General features: G+C 42.8%; 2 protein-coding genes across 3 annotated transcripts in view; one reads left to right on the forward strand and one right to left on the reverse strand.

Moving 5' to 3' along the window:
* Nucleotides 1–5,277, forward strand: part of SIGLEC15 (sialic acid binding Ig like lectin 15) — a 12,245-nt gene extending 6,968 nt beyond the window's left edge. Inside the window, exons 4-5 of the mRNA XM_025216261.1 lie at nt 1,487–1,517; nt 5,196–5,277. Coding sequence (XP_025072046.1) covers nt 1,487–1,517; nt 5,196–5,277 — 113 coding nt within the window. The remainder of the gene's footprint in view (nt 1–1,486; nt 1,518–5,195) is intronic.
* Nucleotides 5,278–11,873: 6,596 nt separating this feature from the next.
* EPG5 (ectopic P-granules autophagy protein 5 homolog) overlaps nt 11,874–27,977 on the reverse strand; it is a 68,030-nt gene continuing 51,926 nt past the window's right edge. For both annotated transcript variants that reach the window (XM_025216263.1, XM_025216262.1), the window contains 7 exons: nt 22,984–23,193; nt 22,703–22,847; nt 20,449–20,691; nt 19,385–19,604; nt 17,370–17,585; nt 16,412–16,526; nt 11,874–14,131 (listed from right to left, as the gene is read on the reverse strand). In XM_025216263.1, coding sequence (XP_025072048.1) covers nt 13,949–14,131; nt 16,412–16,526; nt 17,370–17,585; nt 19,385–19,604; nt 20,449–20,691; nt 22,703–22,847; nt 22,984–23,193 — 1,332 coding nt within the window. In that variant the 3' untranslated portion in view covers nt 11,874–13,948. The remainder of the gene's footprint in view (nt 14,132–16,411; nt 16,527–17,369; nt 17,586–19,384; nt 19,605–20,448; nt 20,692–22,702; nt 22,848–22,983; nt 23,194–27,977) is intronic.

Here is a 27,977-nt window from a genome sequence, read left to right on the forward strand (position 1 = left end):
AATTAGCACCATGAGGCAGTATAAACATAAGGCAGGCATAACATCAGCCTAGATCATTTTTCCCTCTGGGAATAATGGCTATTATGGAAAATCAACACGAAGAAGGAGAAACAGGAAACTCCCTGGTGACTAGTCATGGGGGTGAGGTATTGAGTCCTTATTCTCTGACGCATTTTTTTTAAATACGCAGTGGTTTCAGTGTGTCTAGAGATCAGTTTAGGAATTTGCAGATTCCCAGTTTGAAAAGGCCATTTTTAATGTACAGTGTAAAATATTTTAAAGTCGACTAATTTATACTGCTTTGTACTCGCCTCCTGCGTACTCCACAAAGCCACTTGGGCCTTATAACCGCCGCCTCCTCATTTCATAGGTAGCAGGACGGCAGCAGAAAGGTTAAAGGGCTTCTTTATGGCCACACAGGTCCATCTAGACCAGCGATTCCCCAACTGCGCACCACCAATTTAAAATGATACAACCTTAAGTACCACTAGCAAATTTTTCAGTTCAACCTTAAGTACCATCAGCAATGTTTTGTCATATAAAGTAATTATAATAAACCTGTTAACACATACCACTGGTGGTACACATACCACAGGCTGAGAACCGCTGATCTAGACCCTCAGCACTGTAATGTCCAAGAGCCTCAGCATCATTAACAGATGCTTGTCCCCACAAAGCCCCGCAAGGGCAGCATGGAGGCATATTATCTCCATTCTGCACAATGGGAAAGGAGATAAAGCGACTCTCTCAAGGTCACACAAAAAGACTGTGGCTAAGAAAGAGAAGGTTCTTCAGGTGAATCTGATATCTTTTATTAGACCAACTTAAATAGTTGGGGGGAAAAATTTAGCTAGCTTTCAGGTTTAAAAACCCTTTGTCAGGTTGAGGAAGTCTCTGCAGTGGATGGATGGAAGAACACAAATCAACTTGCTAAAAAGTTTTTTTTCAACCATTTGAGTTGGTCTAATAAAAGAAATCAGATTCACCCAAAGAACCTTGTCTGTCTATGTCCTTAGACCAACACGGCTACAACCTACACCCCCGTGGCTAAGAAAGTAATTTAACACAAGTCACCGGTAACCTGTCCTGTACGGTGTCTGTACTGTGATGCATCAAAGCTGGAATCAGACCTGAGAAATCTGGCCTTTGTTATCAGAGCAGATCATACTTCACTAATTGCTGTATGTGCAATTACTGTCTTGGACCGAAAATGTGTAGGAGCCACTCTTGAAAGATAAAAGGAAATTATAAAATGACATCCAAGAGGAGGGTAGAAAACTACTTTGCCTTTTATAACCAGACATGTCATTCCCACTAGCCTGGCAGGCTAATCAGGACCCAAGTGGCAGAACTTCTCATTTGCTTTGCTAATTGTGTACACCAGGTAGGGCAGTTTCTCAAAACTCACCTGCATTGCTGATTTCTCACCTCTCCCTGGTCAGAAGAGACAGAAAAACTAACTCTCCTCCTTCTTTTCACTCTACAGATTGCTTCAGTGGTCCGGGCAGTCTGTCTCGGTAAGAAAGTCAAGACTTTTACCATGTAACTAAGTTTAGGCTTCCTATCAGCTAAGGAAACAACTGCATCTTTTCCTGGACTTTGCAACAAACTTGTAGTCTAAGAGCTGTCCCAGACAGTTTTATATTAGCATACAGGTGCTTGTATCAATACAAAAAGATAAGCTATACTGACAAAAGCATCGTAATAGTGGTATAGCCATGTCATAGAATCATAGAAATGAGGGTTGAAGGGACCTCAGGACGTCACATCTAGTCCAACCCCCTGCTCCAAGCAGGACCAGCCCCAACTACATCATCCCAACCAAGGCTTTGTCTATCTGGGTCTTAAAAACCTCCAAGGATGGAGATCCCACCACCTCTCTGGGTAACCTCTTCCAGTGTTTTACTACCCTCCTCATAAGAAAGTTTTTCCTCATGTCTAATCTAAGCTTCCCTTGCTGTAACTGGAGCCCATTGCTCCTTGTTCTGTCATCTGCCACCACTGAGGACAGTCCAGCTCCATCCTCATTCGATCCCCAATTCAGGGAGTTGAAGCTCCTATTAAATCCCCTCTCTGTCTTCTCTTCTCCAGACTAAATAAGCCCATTTCCCTCAGCCTCTCCTCCTAAATCATGTCCCCCAGCCCCCAAACCATTTTCATTGCCCTCCACTGGACTCTCTCCAATCTGTTCACATCCCTTCTGCAGTGGGGGGCCCCAACTGGACACAGGACTCCAGATGTGGCCTCACCAGTGCTGAATAGAGGGGAAGAATCACTTCCCTCGATCTGCTGGCAACACTCCTGCTAATGCCTTTTTGGCAGCCAAGTCACACGATTGCCTATATACAACATCCACGTCAAAGAGTTTCAGTAATGTAAACTAGGTTAACAGTGAGCCAAAAAAACCGTGTCGTCCAGCCCTCAGCAATTGCCAGCTACTCTAGAAGACATTTTGCAACTGTAGCTGCATCCACTCAGTCCCCTAACAGAGATGCCATGTGCTGACAGAAGGAGGTTTTCTTCTGATGCAACGACCCCATTACTCCAATGACGTTGGCTAACTTCATGTATGCATTTGTGGCATGCAGGCAAAGGTGCAACGGGATCCATGCCACACGTGTATGGCAGGAGGTGCAATCCCACACTTGCACATTAGATCCCATGGTGCCTTCTTACCAGTGCAGGGGGTGCCTGATCCTGGGCTCCCCCTGCACTGCAAGCAAGGTCCTGCAGCTGGGAGCCCCATGCACCCCAGTTGAGGGATCCCCAGCCACAGAGGAGCCCTCCACACCCCTAGGGAGGGGAAATCACTGCAGGGGGGACCCTCCCATCTCAGGGATTTCACGCACCTCTGGACCAGGGTGACAGCCAAGAGGCACACTGTGGGGACTCAGCATCTGCAGCTCTGGGTCCACAGCTGCTGGGGCTGAGAGGCCTAAACAGCTGCAGGACTGGCAGCTCCATCTGGGTATGGTGCACCCCTGCAGCTGGGAGCCCTGTCAGCTCACGGGGCTCTCCCAGCCACCGGACACCCTGCTACACGAGCACATTCAATCTCATAGATTTCACAGACATTAGGGCTGGAAGGGGGCTCGCAAGATCATCGAGTCCAGCCCCCGTGCACTAGGCAGGAGCAACCAGCTATAAAGTTAGCGCCCATTTTCAAGGTCTAACTTAATAGCTGGTCGGAGCTTTTTATTGAGTGCTAGCTACTTTGCACATGGTAGCTGGTCTTGAGGTAACTGCATAATTAACCAGGTAATTGTGCAATACCTGTAACACGTAGAGCAGGCCTATTTGACTGAAGTGCTGCCCTTCCCAGAAAGGCACAGAGACACTTACACAACTTGACAAACGCCCCCTTTGCCAGCCTAGCTGCAACTTCAAAAGGGGTTTTGTCAACACAGCTAGAGCAGCTTAGGGGTGTGATCCTTTCACATGTTCAGTCAACAGCAGTACCAGGCGACACCCAGTGCTAAATTTTGTGACCTAAAATTAATCTGTGGAAGTGAATTCATTTTAACACCTGCTCTGGGCACTCCAGGAACATTTCTTCCAGATACCGAAACAACTGTTCTTCACGGGAGGTTGAAGCCCTCATGTAAGCCAGACAAGGTTCTTTGGGTAAATCTGATATATTTTATTAGACCAACTCAGATAGTTGGAAAAATTCTTCTTTGTAAGCTTTTGGGGATAAATACCCTTCGTCAGGCTGAGGAAGCATCTGCAGTTAGTGTGCATGTGCGTGTTGTTCCTGGTCTGCATGCAAGAAAGCCATGCATATCTGTGGCGTGGAATAAATTTTGGGGAGGGGACTAGTGTTAAAAAAAATCATTAATTGACCGTCAATTAGTCTGAGATTAAAAATTCTGTGTAGCCATATCCCAACAAGCAGGTAAAGAGCTTAGGCAGTGTCTACACAAGGCATGCTTTACTGGGATAGGAATCCTGCTGGAGTCCACTAGCAAAGCCCTGCTCATGTGGATGCAGCCAAATCAACAGACTGCACTTCGTGCTGGGAAAGTAACCATCATTTTCTCAAAGAAAAACAAGCCGTGTTGATAAAGCACAATTTGGACAGGATACCTGTGTCTGCACTGGGGGCCACCCTTTTTTGGCAGATGTGTCACCAATTAGCCCTACATTCTCCCTGAACGCTACTCTGATCCCCTTCCTTGCCTGATCTGCTGCTCTGTTTTCCGCTGTCTTCCTGGTGCTCCCTGCCCAAACCTCTGCTCTGCTTTTGGTTTCCTACCTTGTCTGCTGCTGTGTTGCCTGCTTCTTTTCCTGATCTCCCTCATGCCACACAGACTGCCCATACCACTTGGCCATCCCTGGTCTACACTACGCTGGTGAAAGTCTATAATGACTCTACTGTTTGAAGGCTTGGTCTGTTCTTGAAATGTTGCTCATATAGCTATCTATGTCACTCATCATAGAGCTAGGCTAGCAAAAAGCCTAATATAAACACCATTACAATGGCAAAATACTCCCTTCACTTGTATCACCCCAGTCAGCTTGGAGAATTGCTTTAAGCTATAGCAGCAAAACAACTTGTACTAGAAAACATTTCTTCCAGAAAATCAGCAAACCCTTTTACATATAGGCAAGCCCAACTTGGATGCCCAGGAAGACAGTCAAATCCCAGCAGAAGTGGTTATCCGTCAGATCTCATGCAGTCTCTTGTTCTGGATACCAGCTTAAAAACCAAAGTCTTGTGTGCTCTGTGCATGAAAATGCCTGTCCTATAGCTATTCTCCTAGCCCAAGAGGTTCATCCAGGAAGAGCACACACCAACTGCTGAAGCTTCCTGAGCCTGACGAAGGGTTTTTGAACCCGAAAGCTTGCTTAATAACTATTCTCCAACCATTTGGGTTGGTCTAATAAAAGATATCAAATTCACCCAAGGAACCTTGTCTAGCTATGTTCTGAGGTTCAGGAGAAAGCGTCTTAGGTGTAATAGTATCTTATGCAGAGAGTTTAGGAGATACTGTTGGAGTCTTTCAGATAAAAAAAGTAATCCTAAAAGGAAAATTTTGGAGAAGGGAAACTGCTTCAAATACAGCAGGCTACCATCACTTTTACTCTGATGCCTTGTAAACTTGGAACAATGTCAGCTGAGTCCTCAAAGGTTACATCAACTCTGATGAGCAGGTAAGATACAGGAGCCTTTAACTTACCTCTTTTATTGCCAGGCAACCAATTCAGGATTCTACATATGAAAATCTCGATCGCAGGAACAACGGTGGGGGCAGCCAGAGTTTGCCAACGCACTGAGCTCTAGCAACTCGCAGGTTTGAATTAGGACCATAACGCTTTCACACATTTCCCTATTTTCACCTCCCTTTTGTTACCTTGAGAGCAAAGCAGACTACGGTTGTGAGCCTTTCAGCCGGCATGTGGATGTTTAACTGCTGACCTCCGGGGCACAGAGGATGTCAGCCGGGTCATGTTGCCCCTATTGGCTGTGAAAACACAGACCTCATTGAGAGAAAAGGAGGGAAGAGAAGAAAAAGAGAGTTAGAAAAGGAATGGGATATCCATTGCAAATGAGAAGAGGAGTTAACATGTCCACACCAATTGACCCGCGTGGAGCGTCCACGACACCGCTGAGCGTTAAGCAGAATTTTTTATTGTGTTGGCTCCCTCCAGCATTTTCCAGAAGTTGTTTTAAAACTATTTCCCCTTGAAAAACTTGGCAAAGCGCATGCAATTTAGCAAAGCCACCAATGCAGTGAGTTTAGAGATTGAGCTTCAGCTGTTTTTCTGATGCGAAGAAAAAGTTAGCTGGAGTTTTTTTTAAATGGGAAAACATTTTTTTTTTTTTAACTCTTCTATCTTAGAAACTTCTGAAGGTATTTTCTCCAGCTTTAAAAAGAAAATCTCCCCTGAGGCAGAGAAGGAATTTAAGCCCAAAAAGAAGTTTTCAGAAAGCTGCAAAGATGGAGAACAGGACATTTGAATGGAGATCTTCTTGTAACCATAACTATAGTAGTCACAACTGTTGGATATTGTGTATAACCACATACACGCACGCATGCATGCACAAATGCACACACGTGCAAGCACACGCACACTGAACTCATTATAATAGTTGGATTTACAGGCTATATTACAGTAAGAGTAAACTTGTATTAATCTTATTTACTTATTTGTTTATATACTTATGTATTATTTATACAGATAGAGAGTATAGCTGGTCAATTAAATTCTTCCTTTTTTTCAAAGAACTGCACCTTTTGGACTAAATAGAAATTCTTGCAAAAAATGTTCACACCTCTAAAACTGGAGGGAAAATGTCAAAATACCATGAATTGGGGGGCCAAAAGGGGGGGAAATGAAAAGTCTTTACGTTATCAAAAATAAGACTGTTCTTTTCTCGAGTGAAATCCCAAATTGTGTAAAAAAATGCAATTAAATTTGTCAGAGAAAAAGAAACAACCATTTGCCAACTATAATGTATCTGTATTACATGAAAAGGTTCCAGATGCGTTCAGTACTCACCCTTAAAAAGACCACAGGCAAGAAGATAAAGATTTTTTTGCAGCAACTCAGACACACCTGTTAATGATACACTTCAATATCATCATGCCTAAAAGCCTCGAATGAGAATCTGCAAGGTGTTCTGTCGGTGCCGGGAACCGGTGCCATTAGCTCTACAAAAAAGATACACACAGAGAAGGGAATGGACATTTTTCAGTAATTTCTGTGACTTTTCACTATTGACTTCATTTGCTCAATGACCATTTGCCATTCGCACTCCCAACATCCCCCTTATTTCTCTAGGCATATTTTATTGCCCATCTCCCCACAAAGAACTGCAATATTTGATCATCCTATTTGGCTCAACAACAAGTAGCCAGAAGCACACCCTTCCTATACATGCAAAACACTTGCACGTAGCGTGCGACAAAAGGACTAGGCCATGGATTCTGAGAGGTGTGAGATGTGCTCGAACCTAGAGAGAAGTACTGTGATTTGGGTTTTCTACTTCACTGGATTAGCACAAATAGCTGCTATTCATACATTAGCAAACTCTATGTCCTTCTACTAGCTATTGAGCCTTCATAAGAGTTAAGTCTCTATTTCATTGCAAGAGAGGGAGCAATTAGATATGGATATAGTTCAGGTTTCATAGATGTTAGGGGCTGGAAGGGACCTTACAGATCATCGGGTCCAGTCCCCTGCACTTGGGCAGGAAAGACTGCTGGGACCAGATGACCCCAGCAAGATGGGCATCAAGATGGTTTTGGAAGGTTGGGCTTTTCAAAAGCCAAAAATACTGATACTCAGTCAGAAGTGTACAAAACTAAGCTGCTTTTATTTAGAACAATATGAATATTGAATATTCAACGTTCATGCCTTCCCCACATTTTTAGCTTTATATATTTATACTTCAAGTACAGCTTTGTCCATAAAAACCCAGAAGTGAAAAGGGTACATTGCACATTATTCAGAAAAGCGAGTGCTATGGTTGAAATGAGCCATATGAGCGTTTGTGAAGAGGACGCGTGTAATTTCTGTGCATCTTTTACTGTAACAAAGTGCGCCACTCATTTGGGGGAAAAATTCACAATTGTTTTATGAAGAGGATTAGAGAGCTCTTGAAGCAAGTCAGAAGTGAAACGCAAGAAAAATACCATGCCTATTTTTAATGCTCTGACTGATAAAAGTGAGCGTCACAACAGCATCAGGAGATAATCCGTTACTTTGGCCGACAACGATAAAGCAAAGCAAGCAAAAAGTACGCTGCGATTGTCCTTATATTTAAGTTACCATTTGCTCATATGATCTGGTCCAATAATCAGGTTTTATTGGCAAGGCATTCATTTCAACGAAATTTGCTTACCTCGCACACGTTCAACCCGATTGTGCCAGATACCTCTCTGAGTCCCAGTTCTCTCCCTGCTTCCCCCACGACGGACCTTCTGCTGACTTACTCCAGAGGCCAACTGAAACCTCCCTTGTGCTGACTCCGTTACATCCTCACTATGATCCGCCAGTCCCATGCTCCTCTGGTCACACTTTGGGTGAGGAGTTATAGCAGGCAAGCGGGGCAACTCCAAGTCATTGCAGTCCCTCTGGGATGTAAAAGGTATCGTATCTCTGAACCAAGAGTTTGAGTTTTGCATTTCTTTTTGTTTCAGACCAATACGGCTACCAAATACATCCCAGATATCACCCACAAAACTCTTGCCCGTCAGCCATACGTCAGTCTGATCCGTTGTTTGGACATCTATGCTGGACTCTCCTTTTACTGTCATAGATACAAAAGCAACACAAGTGAGAAAATAACCCCCCTTTGCCATCCTTATATGGCATAGTCAGCCTAGACATGCTTTGCAATGTCCACTTGCAGGAGAAATTGAAATAAATCACCTAGCCTCAAGCACATTTGCTGAAACAAAGTTAATTATAGTATGTGTTACCACCAAGCGACACAGGGCTTTACCCACGATTTCCAATGCATAAATATAACCTACTTCCCTCTGGTTGGCTATACCTCTCACTGACAACCTCATCCAGGGGAAGGGCTATTATTACAGTAAAATCTCATTAATTTGTCCCTCCAGGGGGATTGGTAGGGGTGACTAATGATCCCTGAGTGACTAATTACCAGTAGTTAATGACGACGTAATAACTAATTATTAGTTAATGACTAATTACTAGCACTTAGTCACTTTCAACTTTTCATGAGATGTGTTTTGCACGCCATCTCAAGACAGAAAAAATGATTTTTGAGAGGCATAATGAAGAAAAATCTATATATTACAATTTGCACTTGGAACTGTTGTAAGCAGTCTGGCTCACTATAGGAGAATTGTGTAATTATACAGGTGGGTAATTAATGTGCAGCTTCTTGCCAAAAAAAAAAGCAGAGTGCCTACTGATTGTGATTGGATGGTTAGAATGGAGTACAATAATTGAAGATTGTTGCCTTGCGCTCTCATGTACACATTGCCAAAATAGAAGTTAATTCACCAAAACGGAACAGCTATCCGGTGCTATTAAAGGTTTGATCAGTGCTTTGGAGGGTGCAGGTTGGCATATTTTCAATGCGCTGCTGTATTTTCTTGCCTGCCACATGCCCCCAAATAAGACACGCACCTTGTTTTTGGTAGGCAAAATGTAGAAGAGATGTTTCCCATCATGATCAGCCACGTGACAGAACGCCTGGAAAGCTTGGTCCCGGGAGACCTTCTGCGAGAGACAGCAGGAACTTACTGGTGTAGCAAGACAAGGCCCCAGACCCTTCTCAGGGCAGCAGGAAGACTTACTTCTTTACTGTAAATAGTTCTGTATACAAGTTCCTGTAAATAGTAAAGTGTTGTTTCCATACCACAAGCCTCATCCAGATACTACAGACTGCATGCAGAATCTCACCTGTCCTAACCCAGCTCAATTGCTGCTCCAGGCACGAACTCCAGTGCTCAGCCACTAGCTCTTGCAATTCCTTTGCAGCTGTGAAATGGTTAACGCTGGCCTCCTCCCCTTCTGCTTGCTGGACATTTTGGTAGCCATTGGAACATAGCATCTCCATGCTTCTATTCCAGAGAAGAAAAATCAGCTTCCTTGCTTAAGACATGCACACCCCAATTTTGGAGAGCTGACCTTTTTTTGGAAGGGGAAAAATGTATGTGATATGCAAATAAATACCGTATTTATCAGGAGCACGCATAGGCATGTACGCTTGGAATGACTGTGCTTTTACTGGTGATTACATTAACCAAATCAACTCCAAATCAACAGGACTGTGGGGGACCAAGCACACCAGCAGCAGTAATGAGTTATCCTAGTGACTGCTGACCCAAATTTTACTGTATTTCTTGAACGCCCTGACCTCTGCAGGACTTTTCCCAGCAACCCCTGCAGACCCAATCATTTTAAAGGCAGTAAGTTGTGTGTTTGCTTAAAATTCCAAGAAGTATACGGGTCTTATTATTTGCTTAGTGTTGAAAAAGCATTACTTTCTGAAGACAGACACTAATAGTATAATCAGTGTCACAAACTCCAGGAAGACATGGAAAAACTGCAGCATTTTCAGAGCAATAAGTGTGGAAGGAAATGAATTATGGAGGAATGTTTTTAAAAAAGCAAATATATAGTAACCTCATTAGGTAATAATTACTCATAGCCTTCATCAAACCTGAAGGCTGCAAGTCTGAAAAAGGGAAAGGTCCTGGTTAGGATTGCACTAGGGAATACACAGTTTAAAACGTTAGAAGACTTGGGCATTAAGGGAGTATTTGGAGGAGGAAAGGGAAGTCAGGAGCTTATGGTGCGTGGGATACAGGGGTTCCTTCCAGCTACGTAGAAAAGCTTGAGAGATCATAAAGAGATACTTAGGAGTGTACACACAGGGGAAGCAAAACTTCAGAACGTATGTCTGAGGATGTAGTAGAAAGAGACAGAAGTAAGGTCAGAGCTGCAGGTAAAGATGAAGCAGAAGGTAGGAAGCTAGGGATGGCACTTTTGAAGGGTGAGAGACAAGGCCAGAGCACCAAGAGAAAAATCAGTTCCACAATAACCGCATCTTTGATGGCCAGGAAAAGGGAATGGTGGGACACAGGAAGAGCAGGGTAAAGACTGCTGAAGTCAAGGCAGGTTATGAATTAGCCCGATGTCCGTGTTCTGGTAGGGACACAGGAAGAAGGGATTTTGGTCTTAGCACAGACAAATGGCAGAAGTCAGCACATCTGGATGAGATGGATAGAAGAAAAAGGCAAGCATGACATCAATGAAACAAGCAAAGTCTGGGGCATTTTACTGTGATGGAAAAATAGTATTTCTGCCCTTCCATTCCTGGGCTTCTGCCACCCACATAACACAGTATTGTGTGATGTAAACGCAAGGAATGGAATATGGAAAGAACTAATCCAAATCCAGCAGGGGTGCACCGATAAGACATTTTTGGGGCCTATACCAATATCTGATTTTTAAGGAGGCGCATTGGCCAATACCGATCCAATTTCGATACGAGAGGCAGCTCTCCACGCTGTAAGTCTGTTGTGGTGGAAGGGGAAGAGGGAGGGAAGGGGCATGAGGGACAGATCAACACCCCCCCCATGGTGAGGAAGGGGGCAGGGGCAGGCACTGCCCAGCCAGGGTGGGACAGGGTGCTCATGGTGGGGAGGGGACAGGACGGGACGGCTCCCACCACTGCTTGCACCCCGGGAGGGCAGGGGGGCATGCCCCTGGATCTGCGCAGGGTGGGCAGGCTGCAGCTGCGGGCTGAAGCCAGGGCTGCGTCAGGTTCTTCTCGCCAGGTTCTGGGCTTGGGGCAGGGCTACAGAGGCAGCTGCAGCCACCCCAAATTTCACCATAGCTCCCTCCCAGTGCCACTGCCTGCCCACCCGGCGCAGCCCCAGTTCTTCCCATCTCAATCCCTGCCTCCCCCCATGTGCTGGGAAGAGCCAGGGCTGTGTTGGCCACACAGCAGCAGCAGTGCTGGGAAGGAGCTATGGCAAAATTTGGGTTGGCTGCAGCCACCCTCACCACAAGGGTGTCTTGATCTGCAGTCCCATGCCCCTTCCCTCCCTCCTTCCCTTCCACTACAACAGACTTACTAGCTGGAGGCAGCTCTCCACGCTGCTGGGCTGTGCTCCCCGCTGCAGCTGCATGCACGCATGAGCATTTATCAGCCAAATTATCGCCCCCATCGGGCTGACTTCAGATACAGCGAATTTTCTTTATATCGGTACTTATCCGATATCAAACTGATGTATCAGTGCACCTCTAAAATCCAGGATGCCAGATATCAGAAACTCCCAAAGTGCCCATCCAATTTAGTAACAAAGAGCCTTTACCATGAAATACACTTGCATCTCCTGGCTCCTTCCCGTGGCTTAACAGAAATAGCCTGAATTACTTGATTTTCAGTGTTTATTTCACAGGGTCTTTACAGACTTAATACATTATAAATACACGATTTGTAAAAACTCAACAGCTGAAACAATAGTTTCTTTTAAAAGTGCGTGTCAAATACATACATAATATTTCTGTGCTTTCACATTTTTTATGACTGATTGGAAATTGAGTCTAAAGAAAACCATAAAACACGTGCCTTAAGTCTAAAAACCAAACAAACAAAAAGAGCAGCTGAATTTGTTTTTCCAGTTGTGAAGCTTCCAAAAAGGTAATGTAGTGATATCTGGCTAATGCAAACAACGAGGATCACTGTATATATGGACTGGTAAATACAGAATAATACTAAGTCCTTGTGGAGAGCAGGTATGGTCTAAAGACTCAACTGACACAGCTTGCAAAATCTGGCAAGAGGAAAGAAAGGGAAATAAAAGAAATGAACTGACTAGTTTTCTAATGCTAAAACCAACCAGAAGTGCAATATTTGTCAGCATGCCAATGATCAGGGAAGATGATATAGGTAGTACATATCCTTTGTCAGGTGATCAGAACCGAATGCTTTAAAATGAGATCATATGTTGAACTTAAAAGGCATGAATAAAATCACAGAGTAATTGATGGGGAAAATGTGTTAAGGTTCCCTGGCAGTGATGAGATTCTTAAGGCCATTTGAAACAATCAGATGCTATTCAGGAAAATAAACTGGCCAAAGTAAAGCAACCACAGCCTGGAAGATCTGTTCTTCGCTTCCCTAAAGGAAGGAAGCTTTTTTAATAATGCACTCAAAGAAGGCAACAAAAATGATGATCATTCATGACGCTGACTGAGACAAGTTTACAGGCCTGGGGCTCATGCTTTGGCAACGGAATCTTAACGAGAAATCATCAAATTAAGAATCGGTGCCTCTCCCAGTGTCATCTTAAGCCCTCCAATATCAATGTACCCAACTAACAAGAAGGGAAAAAATAGAGCAGTTTCTCCAGGTTGGTGAACTCGGGTATAAAACCACCAGCCTACTCAAAATTAAGGAATTGGTGATTTAACATGAGCACCTTCTCTTTACTTTCCTTTCTACATATTTGAGATCTAGAAACTCAAGTTCTAGAGTTTATCTGAAATAAAGCACCAGGGACTTGGAAGGCTCATTTCTAGGTAGCAATATGGAAGCAGATGTATTAATTTTTGCAAGTTAGGGAAAAATCCCAGTGCTAAGTTAACACTTTAGCCACCACTTTTATGAAATGGGGAAAAATGCAGAAGATTCCACTCAACTGCAGAGGTCTGTGACATCACAGAGAAGTTCACTTTTTTTTAAACACTATATCCATGGATATAGTGAGTTTCCAATGTTCGGGGTCAGTAAGATAAGGTTGAGAGGCGCAATGGTTAAACAGTAATCTGCAACTGTTTTACATGCAACCTTCAAGTTCGGATTGGCCCAAATAACGAACGCACTCTCAGAAGAAAAAGGCACAAGGCAAAAAGCAAAGAAACAAACAGATACTACATCTGAAACAAAGGCAAGCTATGATGTCTCTCAAAATCCATACAGCCATTCTCAAGTACGTTTTTTAGACTTGTATTACGGACAGAAGTCCATTCCAGTGAGTTTACCAGACAGAAACCAAGTAACTCCATAGGCTTAAAAAATGAAGTGCATGAGCTCACAATCAAATTAGCTTCAGGTGAGCCAGGGTCTGAATTCAGTGCACCAGATACTCTTCAGCAACTGCTGTATGCATGTTGTTACCCTGGAATAGTACAAGGTAGCTTATCCTTAGTGGGGGTAAGAGCATACATGCACAGCACTTACCACAGAATAGCTGACAGACTGTAAAATTCACATGCCGTAGCTTGGCTCGTGGTAACTTGTCTTTGTGCCCAAATCCTAAGAGAGTCTGAAACATGCCAATGTATGTTCCCTCTTTCCTCCCCCAACCCTTTTGATTCGTTTTAAGCAATTTATTTTGATTTACTGCAAATGGAGCTCAGCAAGTAAAAATTACTTGTGTAACAACAACTTCAAAATGTAAACCAAAGTAGTCCAAAACTGCAACAAGGTTTGCGATGGTCTCAGTTCTTGCTATCGTATGATGTCCAGGTAACGCACTTCTGGGTACAGCGTATTAATAAGGAGAGCCAAGAGATTTTTTCCATCTTGAAGACAATGACCTGGATGCTTGATAAACTGGGAAGCTTGGGAGAGCAGCTCTTGATATTCCATATACTGTTTGTTGGAGCCCATAGATTCAAGAGTAGTCAGTGCCTACAAGTATAGGGGAAAAGTCAGTTATAGCCGAGTATATTCTGCCGCTGTTTCTGCAGTTATAATGGGACAGGCCCTGAGCTGGTATCAAACATTTCAATAGAACATCAGAAGAACTAAACCAGCCGAGGATCTGACCCTATACCAAGTTCTTAATAAAACATTTGAAAAGTAGGTCCCCATGATCATGTAATAGTTGCATACATTGAGTGTAGTGCAGTAACAGCAGATTCAAATGACAATATTGTACCAATGTCGCTCCCTCTAAAGCAGATATCATGTTTCAAGGTTCATTAAGCAGACACATAATGTATATTTCCAGCATGTGGCAAAGAGCTGATCTTCACATTGGTTTTAACTATCAGTGTATACAGACACACACAGATACGTACACATTATGTGCATCTCAACCATTGATCATATTACATACATATATTATATAATGTATATAATCTTTTATTAAACCAACTAAAAAGTTGGAAAAAAGTTCTTTGCAAGCTTTTGGGCACAAACCCTTCGTCAGGCATTGGGAGACTGGTGGTGTTAGGTGTTCTCCGTGGTAGAAAAGAACATATGACATCAGCAGTCTTCCTATAACTGACGAAAGTTGTTTGTTCCCAACAGCTTGCAAAGAACTTTTTTCCAACTTTTTAGTTGGTCTAATAAACGCTATCACATCTACCCAAGCAACCTTGTCTGCCTGTGTCCTTAGACCAACATGGCTACAACCAACAACCCTGCAGGCTTCTTTAAAAACATTCAAAGGGACACTGTTGAATTAAAAACCAGATACTAAAAAGAAGTCTCTTGCTTAGACTAGCAATTGCACACATGATTGATTAATGCCTGAAGAATTCCCAAACAACCATCCTTTACTTTTCATTCATTCTGGGGCAGGAAAATGGATTAGTCAGCTTCATTTTCATTTCCAGTCAATTCACTTCCCAGTTCTCCTGAATTAGCACATCCATGGCAATGCAGTAAAAGATACTTCTATTAGTCTAAGTCCTTTAAATGTCTGTTTTCATAAAATATAACCACTTAAAGTACCTGGTTCTCAGTCTTTTCCCCTGGCAGCCCCATAGCTGGGCTTGTAAACTCACATTTCTGATCTGAGCCTAACTTCTATAACTAAATTCTGATATGCTTACGGCTCCTTTCATTAAGGGCTACAATGCCATACTGGATTCACTCATGTGGGAATTGCTGCTTTAAAGCAACACTGTTAATGGATTTTTTTTACCTCCTCCTACCTTACATCACTGTGTTCAAATGTCCCTCAACTCAGGGCTTGGTGTTATGAAAATGTTGCATTGCTTTGGCTAAAAGAGCCATTTTAAAATGCTGACTGAAAAAGGCAGTGCAAACACACTTAACTGAGTTTAAACCAGGTGTCTGTTGCTTTAGCTTAGTCAAATATTAATCAATTTTATCAAAACCAAAATAAGCCATTTCTGAACAAAAATAAGAGTGGGCACAAAGTGTATAAAGTATCTACTGATTTAACTACAACTTGAAGTGGGTTTTACATAGGTGCAACTCAGAGAGAAGCTCAGAACAGCTCTAAGCTGTCAATAAATGGAAAACAAAAACATCTTTTGTACTTGAAGTCCTCAGAAGAGTTACTTTTGACTCTCATAATTTAAGTAAAATACTAATTATAATTATTGAACTAGTAAAACAGCTCGCTTCTCTCTCTCCTCCTTCCATATGGAACTTTTCTCTGTCAAGTTCCTTTGGTTATAATAGCTTACATTTATTTTCACTTAAGTTTTTAAACTTCCTACTAAAGGTTCTAAGACTTATAACAAGGCAAAGTATTCTTGCTATATAACAAGGGCTGAGAAATCAGCTTGGCCGAGGAAACTCACTTCCCTGGCATATGTCACCTTCATCCTGCTCTCTCTCAAGATGTTGTTCATTTGCTATATATGCTGTTCTTCAGAACAAAGGCAGAATACATGCCTGGCAGTCCTGAGAAGTAGCATCAAGCAGTGCAATAGCTGGTGATGCAAACATTCCCCTCCAGGCCAAAATGGGATCAGCTAATTGCTTTTAAAATTCAGAATTTAGACACTGGTGCAGACCGAAAATGACAGAAGGTCCACAGAGGGCTATATCTGAATTGGTATCCAGTTCCCATTAAAATCTGGCCTCTCAAGGGAGAATTCAGCTTGAATACAGATTTGCAATAATTCCTACGAGTGTTACGCTGCAAGCTGGTAGGCAAGTACAGAGGAAGAGGGCATGCAACGAAACTGGTGACAATCATGTCTCTACCTGCTGGGCTCTCTGCGACAGGTGCAGTTCTGAGCCAGGCTTCAAACGGATTTGATTCTCTGTAGGAATCTGCACCAGGAGGAAGGCAGACATGCTGCGGGCGACCACGCGGAACCTTGAACATAAAATGAGCATCGTAGTTATGCCAAAAGTAGCACCACCTAATTTCTTCCGTGAAAGGGGGATGGCAGAAGGTTTATTCTACTGATTAGTATACTGCAACTGGTTTCTGCTTTAAAAACATTACAAATAAAACTGAAATATCCCATTAGTATTAATAATAGCCTCAAATCACACCAAATTCCTTTTCCTCCTCCATTAACATTTTTTGGGAGATCTGTATTACTAAAAAGACAAAATACAGTCCCAGACCCATTCAAGTGCATGGGAGTTTGTCACTAGTTTCAGTGGTATAATGTGTCATCCAAAGAGACTCCTCACAAGCACAAACTTAACTTTAAGCTTAAGTTCTCTGCCTGGCATTTTTTCACGGTTTTCTGTATATATTTTGTCATCTTATTACCAAGCTCACTCTCTCTGAAGAAAAGAAATTGCTTAACTTCTAAGTTCTCTATTTCTTTGAACCTGGTTTCAAATGTTTCCCAACTCCGCAAGGATAATACAGGAAAAAAAGGGTGAAACAATGAATGGACACAAGCTGCTAATGAAATATTCTGGCCAATTTCCATGGACAAAGTAAGTGAGCCAGGTGCAAAAGTGTTTCCTTTTTGATGGGGCTTCTGAAAATAAAATCAGAGAACCAGAACCACAACTGCATTTTCCCTTCCTTTTTCTACCATAAACCAGGCTTATATCTTGGTCCTAATCTGATCCTAAACTCTCTATAGCATCTCTAAAACAGGTCCAAAACAACAACGCAAAACTTTGGGAAAGCTTGCATTCAGATGCTAACATTGCAAAGTGGTTCTATCCATTCATAAAGCAAACAGATTCTTACCTGGGTGACAAAGGAGACTTCCTGCCCAGCCCAATGACACCCAGTATCCCAGAACTCAGCCTCTCTTCAGCCAACTGATTCTGCCTGCCTTGTATTGAGAGCAATATCCGGATGATGGATTCAATCAGGATGGCATCATTCTGATCCGTCTGGATTAAGGATAACTGCAGGGCTTTATGCCACCAGAGAAACAGCTTGGCCTCTTCCTTCACTGAGCTTTAAAACAAGGAGGGGAGAAAAAAAAAAAAAAAGGAGGAAGAGTTTAGAAACTTCAATTTTCCTTTTCCCTTGGTTACAGAACTATCCTTTTCCCTGCTGGCCCACTGAAGTGTTTAGTTGAGATGTCTGGCAAGAACCGTTCAAAACACGCTAGCCTGGAATCACTATATTCTTACGCTAGTCACTGTACTGGTCAACCCCAAAAGTTATGGGCAGGATACAGAAGGTTCAATGGTCTGTAGGTGGTCAGACTTGATGATCAGAATGGTCCCCTTTGGCCTTAACTCTAAGAATAAGTGGTATTGCTAGTACAAAGGGTGACACCAGTATAATATTTCGTGCAAGAGCAAGAATTAGGTCTTTACTACTTGTTCTTTGCTTTATTTACACAGATTTTGAACTTTAAGAAGCAAGCGATTCAGGCTTTTTACTTTAATTGCCAGCAGTGGAAACACTGAAAGCTGCTGCTGAGCAGAGCACAAATGGTTCCTCTGTGGTTATATTTTTAAGTCTTTCCCAAGTCGTCTGTGGTTGCAGCCAAAATCAACGAACTCAGATTTTCCACAGAAGGCATCACATGAGATATCTGCATCAGGCAGTGCTTAAATAATTCTGTCTGGTCCTTTTACCAGTAACAAATCCTCAGCCAAGCTGAGAGATGTGGAAGAGGCTTTCAGCTTTGGATCAAAGACCAAACCAGCCTCAGCCTACCATCTTTTTCTCAAGTCAGCAACAAATGACTAGACCTAGGGGGTCCTGAGGATAACACAAAGAATGAAAAGACTTGCTAAAGTATATTAATTACAAAGAGAGGAGCATGAGCTTTACTGACAGGAAGTCTATCACATTATATTCTGTCTCCTTAATCACTAACAAGTTTGCCAAAAGTCTGTACATATGGGTCAAACAGCCTGCAGTACCCTGATCCATTCTACATTTAATTAAAAAAGAAAAATGATAAGCTAAGATCTCACAAGATATAGCACTGTATGGCACTTAACAGCTTCCAAGTTCTCAATTATTTAACTCTTATCATAACCCTGCCATGTAGCTTTCATCCATGTTTCACAGAGCTACAAGGAGAGAAAAAAGTGGCCTTAATTTCAGATGCCCAACTGGAAGCATTGGGAGTGGATTTCTTTCAAAACCTACTGATGATCTCCAATTAACATAAGCACCTTTAAAAAAAAAAATCAGCTGCATCAAGTTTAATATTCAGAATGTGACAAATCCTCCAAAATAAGCTAAAAATCACTTGCTGAAATATCTAGGAAAGAGAAAACTGAGGGAAGGGTGCTAAGTCTTCAATGGCCTGAAAAGTGGTTATGGAAAGGATGGCAGAAGACTATTCTCTGTGGCTGCCTGGGATAGGACAAGATATTATAGGCTTAAATTACAGGAAGGGACATTTAGGTTAGATATTGGGAAGATCTCTCTTACTATAAGGGTAGTTAAATATTTGAACAGATTAGCTAGACAGCTTGTGGAATTGCCACCCTTGCAAGTAGTTGGAGAAGGTTAGATAAACTTCTGTCTGGAATGGTTTAGACAGGGGTGATGATCCTGCCTCAAGAAGGGCTCTGGACTAAATGGCCTCTGGAGATCCTTTCCAGCCCTACTTTTCTATTGTTTTGTAGATCAGAGGCTGAGCTGGAGTGAGAAAGTCAGGTGATACACTTGTACCCAGACCAAATGGCTGCACTGATTTTCTTCTCAAAACACGATGAGATCTGCTGATGAAAAAGCACGATATAAGAGCTGGGCATCATTACTGTCAACCAAAAAAATTTAACTACCTTGGATACACTTGCTCCAACCATTTGCTGACAGTCCGCAGCATTTTCAGTTCATTGGTCAGAGTCTGGTCAGTGTTTAAACACTGAAGCATGTAGACATACAGGGTCAGATAGCTCCCCAGAGACAAACACTCCTGCAGAAATTCTTCCATTGTGAGTTCAGGAACTTGAAGGGAAGCGAGTATGGGACCCCAGCCTAAGTTCTGGTTGAGAGGAAATTCTTAAAACAAAGTGAGAGGAGAGAATAAATGCAGAGTAAGATGCATTTGCTTAACTAGTTTTAGGACAGGGTAAAACTTAAAATCTGACTATATCAAAAAAAAAAAAAAATGCACACCATGGCAGCTGTTCTCCAAAGCTTCAAAATAGTTAACTCAAGGCAGCTGGAGATGAACACAAAATTAGTAGGCTGGTGGCGTTTCATCTCACTGGAGGTCAAGGTGGGACATTTTCTAGCCTCACACGAGTATTAACTTAATACATTCTAGAGACGGGGTAACAGGGTCTAAGGATCTCTCTCGAGTGGAGTTAAAATTTACAGCATGGAATCGGATGGCAGGCACTCTGGTTTCAAAGAAATTACTTTAACAACCTAGAGAATTTGATAGAGCACAGATGCTTAGGATTTTTTTTAACTAGCCCACAGAAACCCACACAAGGGACATAACTGCAAGAATAGCTGTAGAAACTTCCAGAGGAGTTATCCTTCTCTATTAAATCCCGTAATTTTTTCCATAAAAGATTCTCTGTAATGCAAAAGTCTCTCTCCACTAGAAAAAAAGAATAGATATCTATCACAGAGAACAAGCTGATTTTACTAAGTGGCTCATGGACAAAAAAGCAATTCTAAGAACACCACCACTTTCCATGACTTCTCTGTCTAGGTTAGGCTGCAGATGCACACACGGAGAGTTTTTAACTGAAATGAAATTAAACCAAAAATTAAAGCTATTGAGTAACCTGAAGCTATGACCTGAGCAGTTATTTAGTAGACATATGAAAATGGTTATTTAGACTTAGCTCAGAACGGACCATGAATGACAGAGCGAGAAGTTGTCTCTTACCTTCACTGAAGTAAGCTGCGATGCAAGCTTCGGTAGTCTCTGCCATATGGCGGACTGATGCCAGGCTCTGACATGCAGCTGTGAGAAGGGGCAACACTAGGAGACCGTGCACTTTCGTATCAGTCCATCTTCGTAAGCTGCCCCGCAGCGACTCTGCGGTTGTAACGCTGGCGTTATTCATCATCATCAGGGCTTCTGTAAAGAGGCTGCTGAGTGCCATATGACGAGTCTGCATATCCATGTCTGAAAAATCAGAAAAGGGGGAGAGGAGCGAACAGGAATGAGGAAGGTCTTCTGCCTCAAGCCTGAACCGAGACCCAGGCAGATCAATTTTAATTCTTGCCGTTGCAGCAGATTTACTGCGTGACCAAGGACAAGCTCCTAACTTCAGCTCCCAATCTATAAAATAGAGATGATAATCCTTCCCTAGAATGCACTGGCAGTCCATAAATCAGGGCATACTCCTCAGGGTTGAGACTATTTGTTCATATAGCACTTTGCACAACCAAGCCCTAATTTCAACCGGGGCCTCTTCATGCTTCTCTATAACAACTACATTTAGTAGGAAAGTATACTTAACTGGGCTCTAACTCAGGAGAAAAAAAAAAAACTTGATTATATAAAAATAAAAGTAATGCAAACCCTGCAATGGAGCCATAAGGAGTTTTAACGCCACAATTAGAAACATGGCCAGTCACCCCTGAAAGTCTAAGACACCCAAAGCATGTCCTGAGATTTTAAATATATTTTGCTTAAACATCCCAGCCCTTGTTCAGGTTTCAGACCCAGAATCTCTCTTTTCATACTGGCTATCTAGTTCAAACTAATACTTGAATATACACGGCTTATAAGAATATCTTTAAGGCAGCATACACTTCAAGTGCGTAAAGCTTGTGATTCTTCTCCCAGAATTGTACTTTTCACATCAGGAAATTAAATGTGGTAATGTCATTTTTACAAACCGATACATACTAATGCCCTGGAAGGAGTATCCCTTTCAGCCTGGTTCAGCAGGGATGCAGCCAGCTAGGTCTGGAAACACTGGGATTTCTAGCTTCACAGCCCTGTGCTCAGACCGCCACATTAAGACATGAGGAATTTTACCAGACATCTGCAAGCCATGAGCAGATAGGAAAAACGAAGGCTCCATCTGAGCAAAGTTTTGGGGCAGTCCAGCTCTCCCCATCCCAGCTGCTGGGAAAAGGGAAGGTGCTGTCATTGGAGGCTCCTCTAAGGAGGTCCACCTTTTTTCTATCAGCTCCTAATTTTCAGGTGTCTGATGAATCAGATGCACACCACCTTGCTTTTCACTTGTGAAAAAGTGCATCTCTCCACATATTCCAACTGCCCTTTCCCAATGTCCCCTTTTCTGGTGGGTGCTGCAAGAGGTAGAAATCTCGCTCCTCCTGCTTCCAAAAACCATGCATGTGTATATGTGCACACAACCCTACCTCTTCTATGATGTCCTGTTTGTGGGATCCCTTTTCTACGCTTCTCTGCAAACCTTCCAACCCCCTTTAAAGAGGGCAGTTTGCCTACACTAGTATAAAGTATGGTTTGCCATAACATGGGTAGCCAATTCTCTGAGTATTTTACTGGTGTGGTATACTGTACAGTATTATCCACTCTCATATTGCAGATTCTTTTACATTTTCCTGGGTGCCTTCTGTGTGGAATTTTTTTCTTAAAACTCCATCTCTTCCAGGTATGAGGTGATTATATGAGGGTTTCAGTGTTCATTTAAAAATATGCAAAAAGGCAACTTGAAAACATGAACGATGAGTTCAAACACCAGATAGCAAAGAAAAACCCTCCAAAAAAGTGCTATTTTCTACATCTCTCGGTTTTTAAGCTGATTTTTAGCTTCTCATTCACCATTTCAGCAGTGAGAATTCACCACAATGTACATTTAACAAGCCTCATACCAGATCACGGTCTTCTTTCAAGCTCTACCTCCAATACAATTATCTGCATCCATCTGTTATCTCCTTATATGCAGACTGTAAGCTCTCGGGGGCAGTGACTATCCTTTTGATCAGTGTTTGAACACAGATGTAGTCCTGGTCTACTATTAGGGCTCCTATGCACCACAGTAATACAAATAACTAATGAAATTACATGGTCAAGAGAGCCAAATATCTATGCTGGAACTATCCAATGTACTGTAAAAGCAGTAAATAGTTTAAAAATGTAGCTACATAAAAATGACATAGCCTGATAACCTTAATAGTCATGTTGCTCTCTTAATACCTACCCGGAGGGTTAAAGATGACAATATCATCTAAGACTTTGGACATTTCTTGCTCCAGAATCGAAAGGGTTATTTTCCCATTTTGTTCCAGGGTGCTGAGGAACTGGACCACCTGCTTAACATAGGCTCGGCATTTCAGTGTCGCATCCTGTTAATATTTTAACAAAAGTAATTACACCCTCAGTACTAGTCTTATGGACCACAAGGCCACACAACATGAGAGACCACTAGAATATAATCCCAAAGAGGCCAGAGGCTTTCCAAAGTCATCTGTCAGTACTTACAAGATGTATGTGACTGTCAGAAGCAGAACCGAAGCCAGCTGAGATTTTCAAGAGTTTCACTATCAGCTCGGCTGCAGTGTCCTTGGTGAGAATGATGGAAGGAGGATAATGACTGCTAAAGTAGTTGATGATGCTCTGATAAGAGGTGATGCCCACAAGTTGCCAGGGAAGGGAGCTTGTCTGTCCAAGGAGGTTAATTAGTGGTGACTCCTGAAGATTGAAAAAAAATTAGTTATAAATTCTTTTTACCAATATTCGTAACATCAGTGGGGTAAATCAATCTAGATCATTTAGATTAGATCAGAGGGGATTCCCAGAGTGAAAATAGGATGCTATCTCTAACAAGGATACTTAAACCAACTGTCCCAGAACTTGGCAGAACCCCTGATGGCTGGCTTGCATGCACCTGCTCCTACTATATTTTATAGTTTAAAGCAGAACTGCAAAATAACCGGAAGGACTGCAAGACTGTGCTTCGTTCCAGGACTTCTTTTTTTTGAAGTTGGAAACAGAAGCCATGCTGACTGTATAAGCCAGAACACCTCGTGCCGCCGGATAAATGGAAGACTGATCTCTGCAGAGAGCTGACCAATAAGCCATGACAAAACTGGGAGATCCACAGTGCCCTCAAAGGTAGAGCTCAAGAGCTACAAAAGGAATAATGGGTAATACTGTGCAAGATTTAGCCTTACCAGTCTTCGGATTCTGCGAGGAACCTTTCAAAACCCACTGCTGCTAAATGCAGTGCCTGCAATGCAATTCTTTTCTCTATCAGACAAATAAAGGCAACCATAAAGTAGGATGTGGGTGCTGAAGGAACATCAGACATGAGAAAATCTCGACTATCAGACACAGAGTAAACTCCAAGACAGCCGGTTGGACAACATTCAGGGGATGCTGTGACCTCTGCCAAAGGAGTTGCACAGGCAGCTGGGCTGGCTTGGAGATGCCACTGGTCTTGGAAGTGCTGCATCAGTGTAACATGCTGCTACTTACTCCACAGGTGTTGCCTTGGGAATAATTTTATGGTCGGAAACAAGTATTTGTAGAAGCAACTGTATGTCTGCAGCAAAGGTGGTTGTAAATAACTTCACAGCAAACATGCTGGGGCTGAGGAGCAGATTGTTTTATTATATCATGCAATAAAAGCATAAAGGTCGAGTTTATTTATGTCTAGTTAGCGAAGAGATATTTCCACATTTATCTTTTTATACTCCTTGATGATTACACCTTGGATTCTGCATTGAAATGGCTCGCTTTTAGGTCCTTGTTTAATAACATTTTCCTTCTTTAAGCAGCCCTTTGTCTGGGGTGGCTGCAGATGTGGGCAGTATCCAGATTTGGCAGTCTAATTAGTCTATCATGAATATACCACAGGAAAATACAAATAATAAAAAAAGTTCAGACACATTTTTAAATGGAGTGGGGGAAGCATCTCCAAAAAGAGCCTTCCTTGAGGAAGGCAAAGATCACTGGTGGCGCCAGGGAACATGTGAGCCCACGAGATCAGAATCATCAGTGCCTGAAAACAGAGCTTTTATAGTATATGGAGCCTCTGCTTCCCCTACTTTAACTACAATAATTGTAATCAAGAGAAGTCCTGCAGCCAGGCAGGTCTGCTGTGCAGTTACTACGAGCAACCTGGCCTGGAACCAGCCCTCCAAGGTCACAGCAGGAGACTGAACAAAAAGATCAATACAGACATCCAGCCAGAGGCACAGCCTTTGCATGAACAAACAATTCTACCATGGGACCAGGGCAATCACAGGCCTGTGCATATTTGCATTTGTTACTGAGACAGCCCAGCAGAGACAGCCAGGATTTACATAATTGGTCCCAACCCTTCCCTGACATGGACACAAGTCGGGAAGACTAAACATCAGGGCTATGTGAAACGGCACCGTTCCATTTCGACTTGTGTTTTGAGGTTTCAAGGGAACAGCTTTTCGTTTTGAATTTTGTTTAGATTCAAAACCACTCTTCCGTTTTGTTTCGTCGAAACAGTGACGCCGTTTCGATGTTTCGCCCATAGGCTATAAAGGGGAAGCTCGAGACAGCCATCTCTCATCTCACCCTGGCAGGCAGATCAGGGGCCTGCAACCCCAGGAGGGCTGTGGGGGCTGTGCTAATCCTCCCATCATTGTGGGCCCCCGATCTGCCTGCCAGAAGAGGGAGGGAAGCCGAGTGCTGCCGCTGGGGACCGGGGAGCTGGACAAGGGAACTGAGCCCGATTGCTCAGTTCCCCTCCCCAGCGCTGCGATTGATCAGGCTGGGGAAGGCAACTCAGCCCAGCGAAGCTGAGTCCCACGAGGGTCCAGGAAATCAGGTTTGTACACAGCTACTCAGAGCCATCCTGGGGGGTTGTCACTGACTATAGGTGGAGACCATTTAAGGGATGATTTCTTGCAGAAGAGAACTGATTCTTCTGCAAGAAAGTTATATCAATGCCTACCAGGAAGATCTCCCTCATCCTACACTAACCTGAATAGCTGTCTGTCTCTCTCAGGTGCTGAAGACACTAACGAAGTCCCTTGAAAGCTCTTTTTGAAGAGGCTTCTGTCTCGCTATTTAAAAAAATATATACGCGTGCTTTTCTCATTATTTCTCAATCATTATAAAATTATGAATGGTGGGCTACAGGTATTCACCCATGCTGGCTTCCCCTCAAAACAGCACACACTAACCAGAATGGTTCCTGAAGTCTGGCAGATGGACTTGTGCGGGTATGAATACCAGCAAGCAATTCCAAAGTCAAAATAAAAAGTGGTCCCTTGACCAGTCAGCTGGTCTTTCATGAGAGTCAGTTTAGGAGGAACTTTCTGATGATGAGGGTGATCAGAACTGGAATAGGCCACCTGAAGAAGACCTGAAGCCTCCATCCTTGGAAACTTTCAAAAGCAGGTTTGACACTTAGCTAGGATGGTTTAGTTGCGGATGATTCTGCCTTGAGCAGGGGGCTGGACTAGATGACACTGTGAGGTTCCTTCCACCTCTACTTTTCTATGATCCTATGATCCCAGGGCTTCAAAACAAACATTGCCGTTTCACTTTCTATATATTCTTGCTGCACAAGAACTCTGGAAACAATACATTTAATGTATATGCTTGAAAGACAAGACACTTCCAGAAACAGGGATACAAAGGTGGAGAGAGACTCATTTAATTAGGGGCTAAGCTAACGAGCAAGACTAAAGCCATGGGCAGGCATTCATTTCTCATGGTAAGAACATCTGTGAAATTCCTACCACTAGAAAAACAGTCCAGGAATTGGAGCGTAAAAGTTCCAGCCCGAGGCTGGACAGATACACAGGCAAGCTTTCCAGCCACAGGGCACTACCAGGCTTCTCCATGAGTCACCTGAACCCTTAGGCTTTTCTCCCAGCACAAAGTGTAATGCCCGTCTATGGCTTAGTATGGCTACAGAGGATTCCAGACTTCACAAGTAAGGATCCTAAAACTATAAAAGGAAAAGCAATAACCAAAGCAGATTTATACAGTTAAAGTGGTTCTTTTACCCTCTAATAAAGCACTTACGCTCTACAACTCTGGAAAGCCACAGAATCCTCAACCACTCACTGCTTCTGCAACCACTTCTTACCCAGGGAAGTAATCGTTGTTCTCTTGTAAGCAACGCACGGTAGCCTGACAAGTTTTGGCACTTTCTGGAATACTGCTCTGTCCTACTTCTAACTGTAAAATTTATAGCTTCCCAAGTGAGAAAAATCTGCACCTTTATGGAGGGGAGGGCTGGGGTTTCCTCAGAAATAAGACAGACTTATCTAGCTGGATATATCAAAGTTTGCCCTCCTCTAATGCTGTGAATGCAGGTTGATTAAAAAATAATAGTGAAACTCAATTCAGAGACATCCTGGGCCTTTGTACACACCACGTTTTTTGCCCTTTGTTGCGCTGCAACGGCGTGACTGTTTGCACAAGAGGGTTTTCCAGGCACTTTAAAAGTCTTTCCGGCACATTAAAGTAAAACTCCTTGGACATAGTTTAGTTTGGCTCGCTGCAAATTAAAGCGTCACATCCATGGATTTGTTACATGCAAACACAAAGGCACTCAAAGACATGTAATAAGCCAGTTGGCACTGAGACTTTTTTGTACTTCATCCCTTAGAATTGCTTCCACTTTTGAACTGCTTCTGCTTTTTTTTTTTTATGCCATTTGCCACCTCTGTGCTCCCACACCTGCGTGGCAGGGCATGGGGTAGGAGGAGCAATGCTGGACCTTCCTGCTCTCCTGTGGCACCAGCTGGGGACTGGACTTAATTCATTGGAAAACCAAGTGTGTGCAAACACTGATGCGATGCTCCAAAGCTTAATTTGTCTAGAAACCTACTGTGTGCAAAGACTGATGCAACACTCCACAATAAGCCAGTTTAAATTTTATAAACCTATTTAATTTAATGAGGATTAAACCCCATGGTGTGTACAGACGCCTCATGACAAATGCAACACTGATAAAATACAAAAACATATCAATACTTATTCTCACAGAACAGACCAAAATAATGAAACATTCTTATTACACATGATATAGGGAAGACTGTGGGGGAACATCCAGACAGTTAGCACACCCCACGCAGTCAGACTCCTAATTCACAGGTATCCCGAGAGATGCTGTAAAGGAGATGATGGACCGGTGATCAGAACACTAGCCTGCCAGCTGGGTAACCCAACTTCTTGTTCTACCACAGACTCTCTGTGCAATGGTTTGTGTTTCAGTTCAGTATTCAGAGGTCAAATTCACTCTGAAGTGAAACCGTTTTGAGATAGTGAGGTACTTACTTTATATGATAACAGGGGACAGATAAGTAGCTACATGAGAAAAACAATGGTGCAAGGTCTAGAAACAGTTTGTAGAATTTCTTTTACCAGAGCGCTGTAGTTCAAACAGGTTTTGAATGCTTGCTTGATTGCTTGGTAATGACAGCTAAGGTGGAGATCAATGCATGCAAGATCTCTGTATTACTTTATTTCTGCTGAAC

This window comes from Alligator sinensis, unplaced genomic scaffold, assembly GCF_000455745.1.
Source record: "Alligator sinensis unplaced genomic scaffold, ASM45574v1 scaffold518_1, whole genome shotgun sequence".
Classification (NCBI taxonomy): domain Eukaryota; kingdom Metazoa; phylum Chordata; order Crocodylia; family Alligatoridae; genus Alligator; species Alligator sinensis.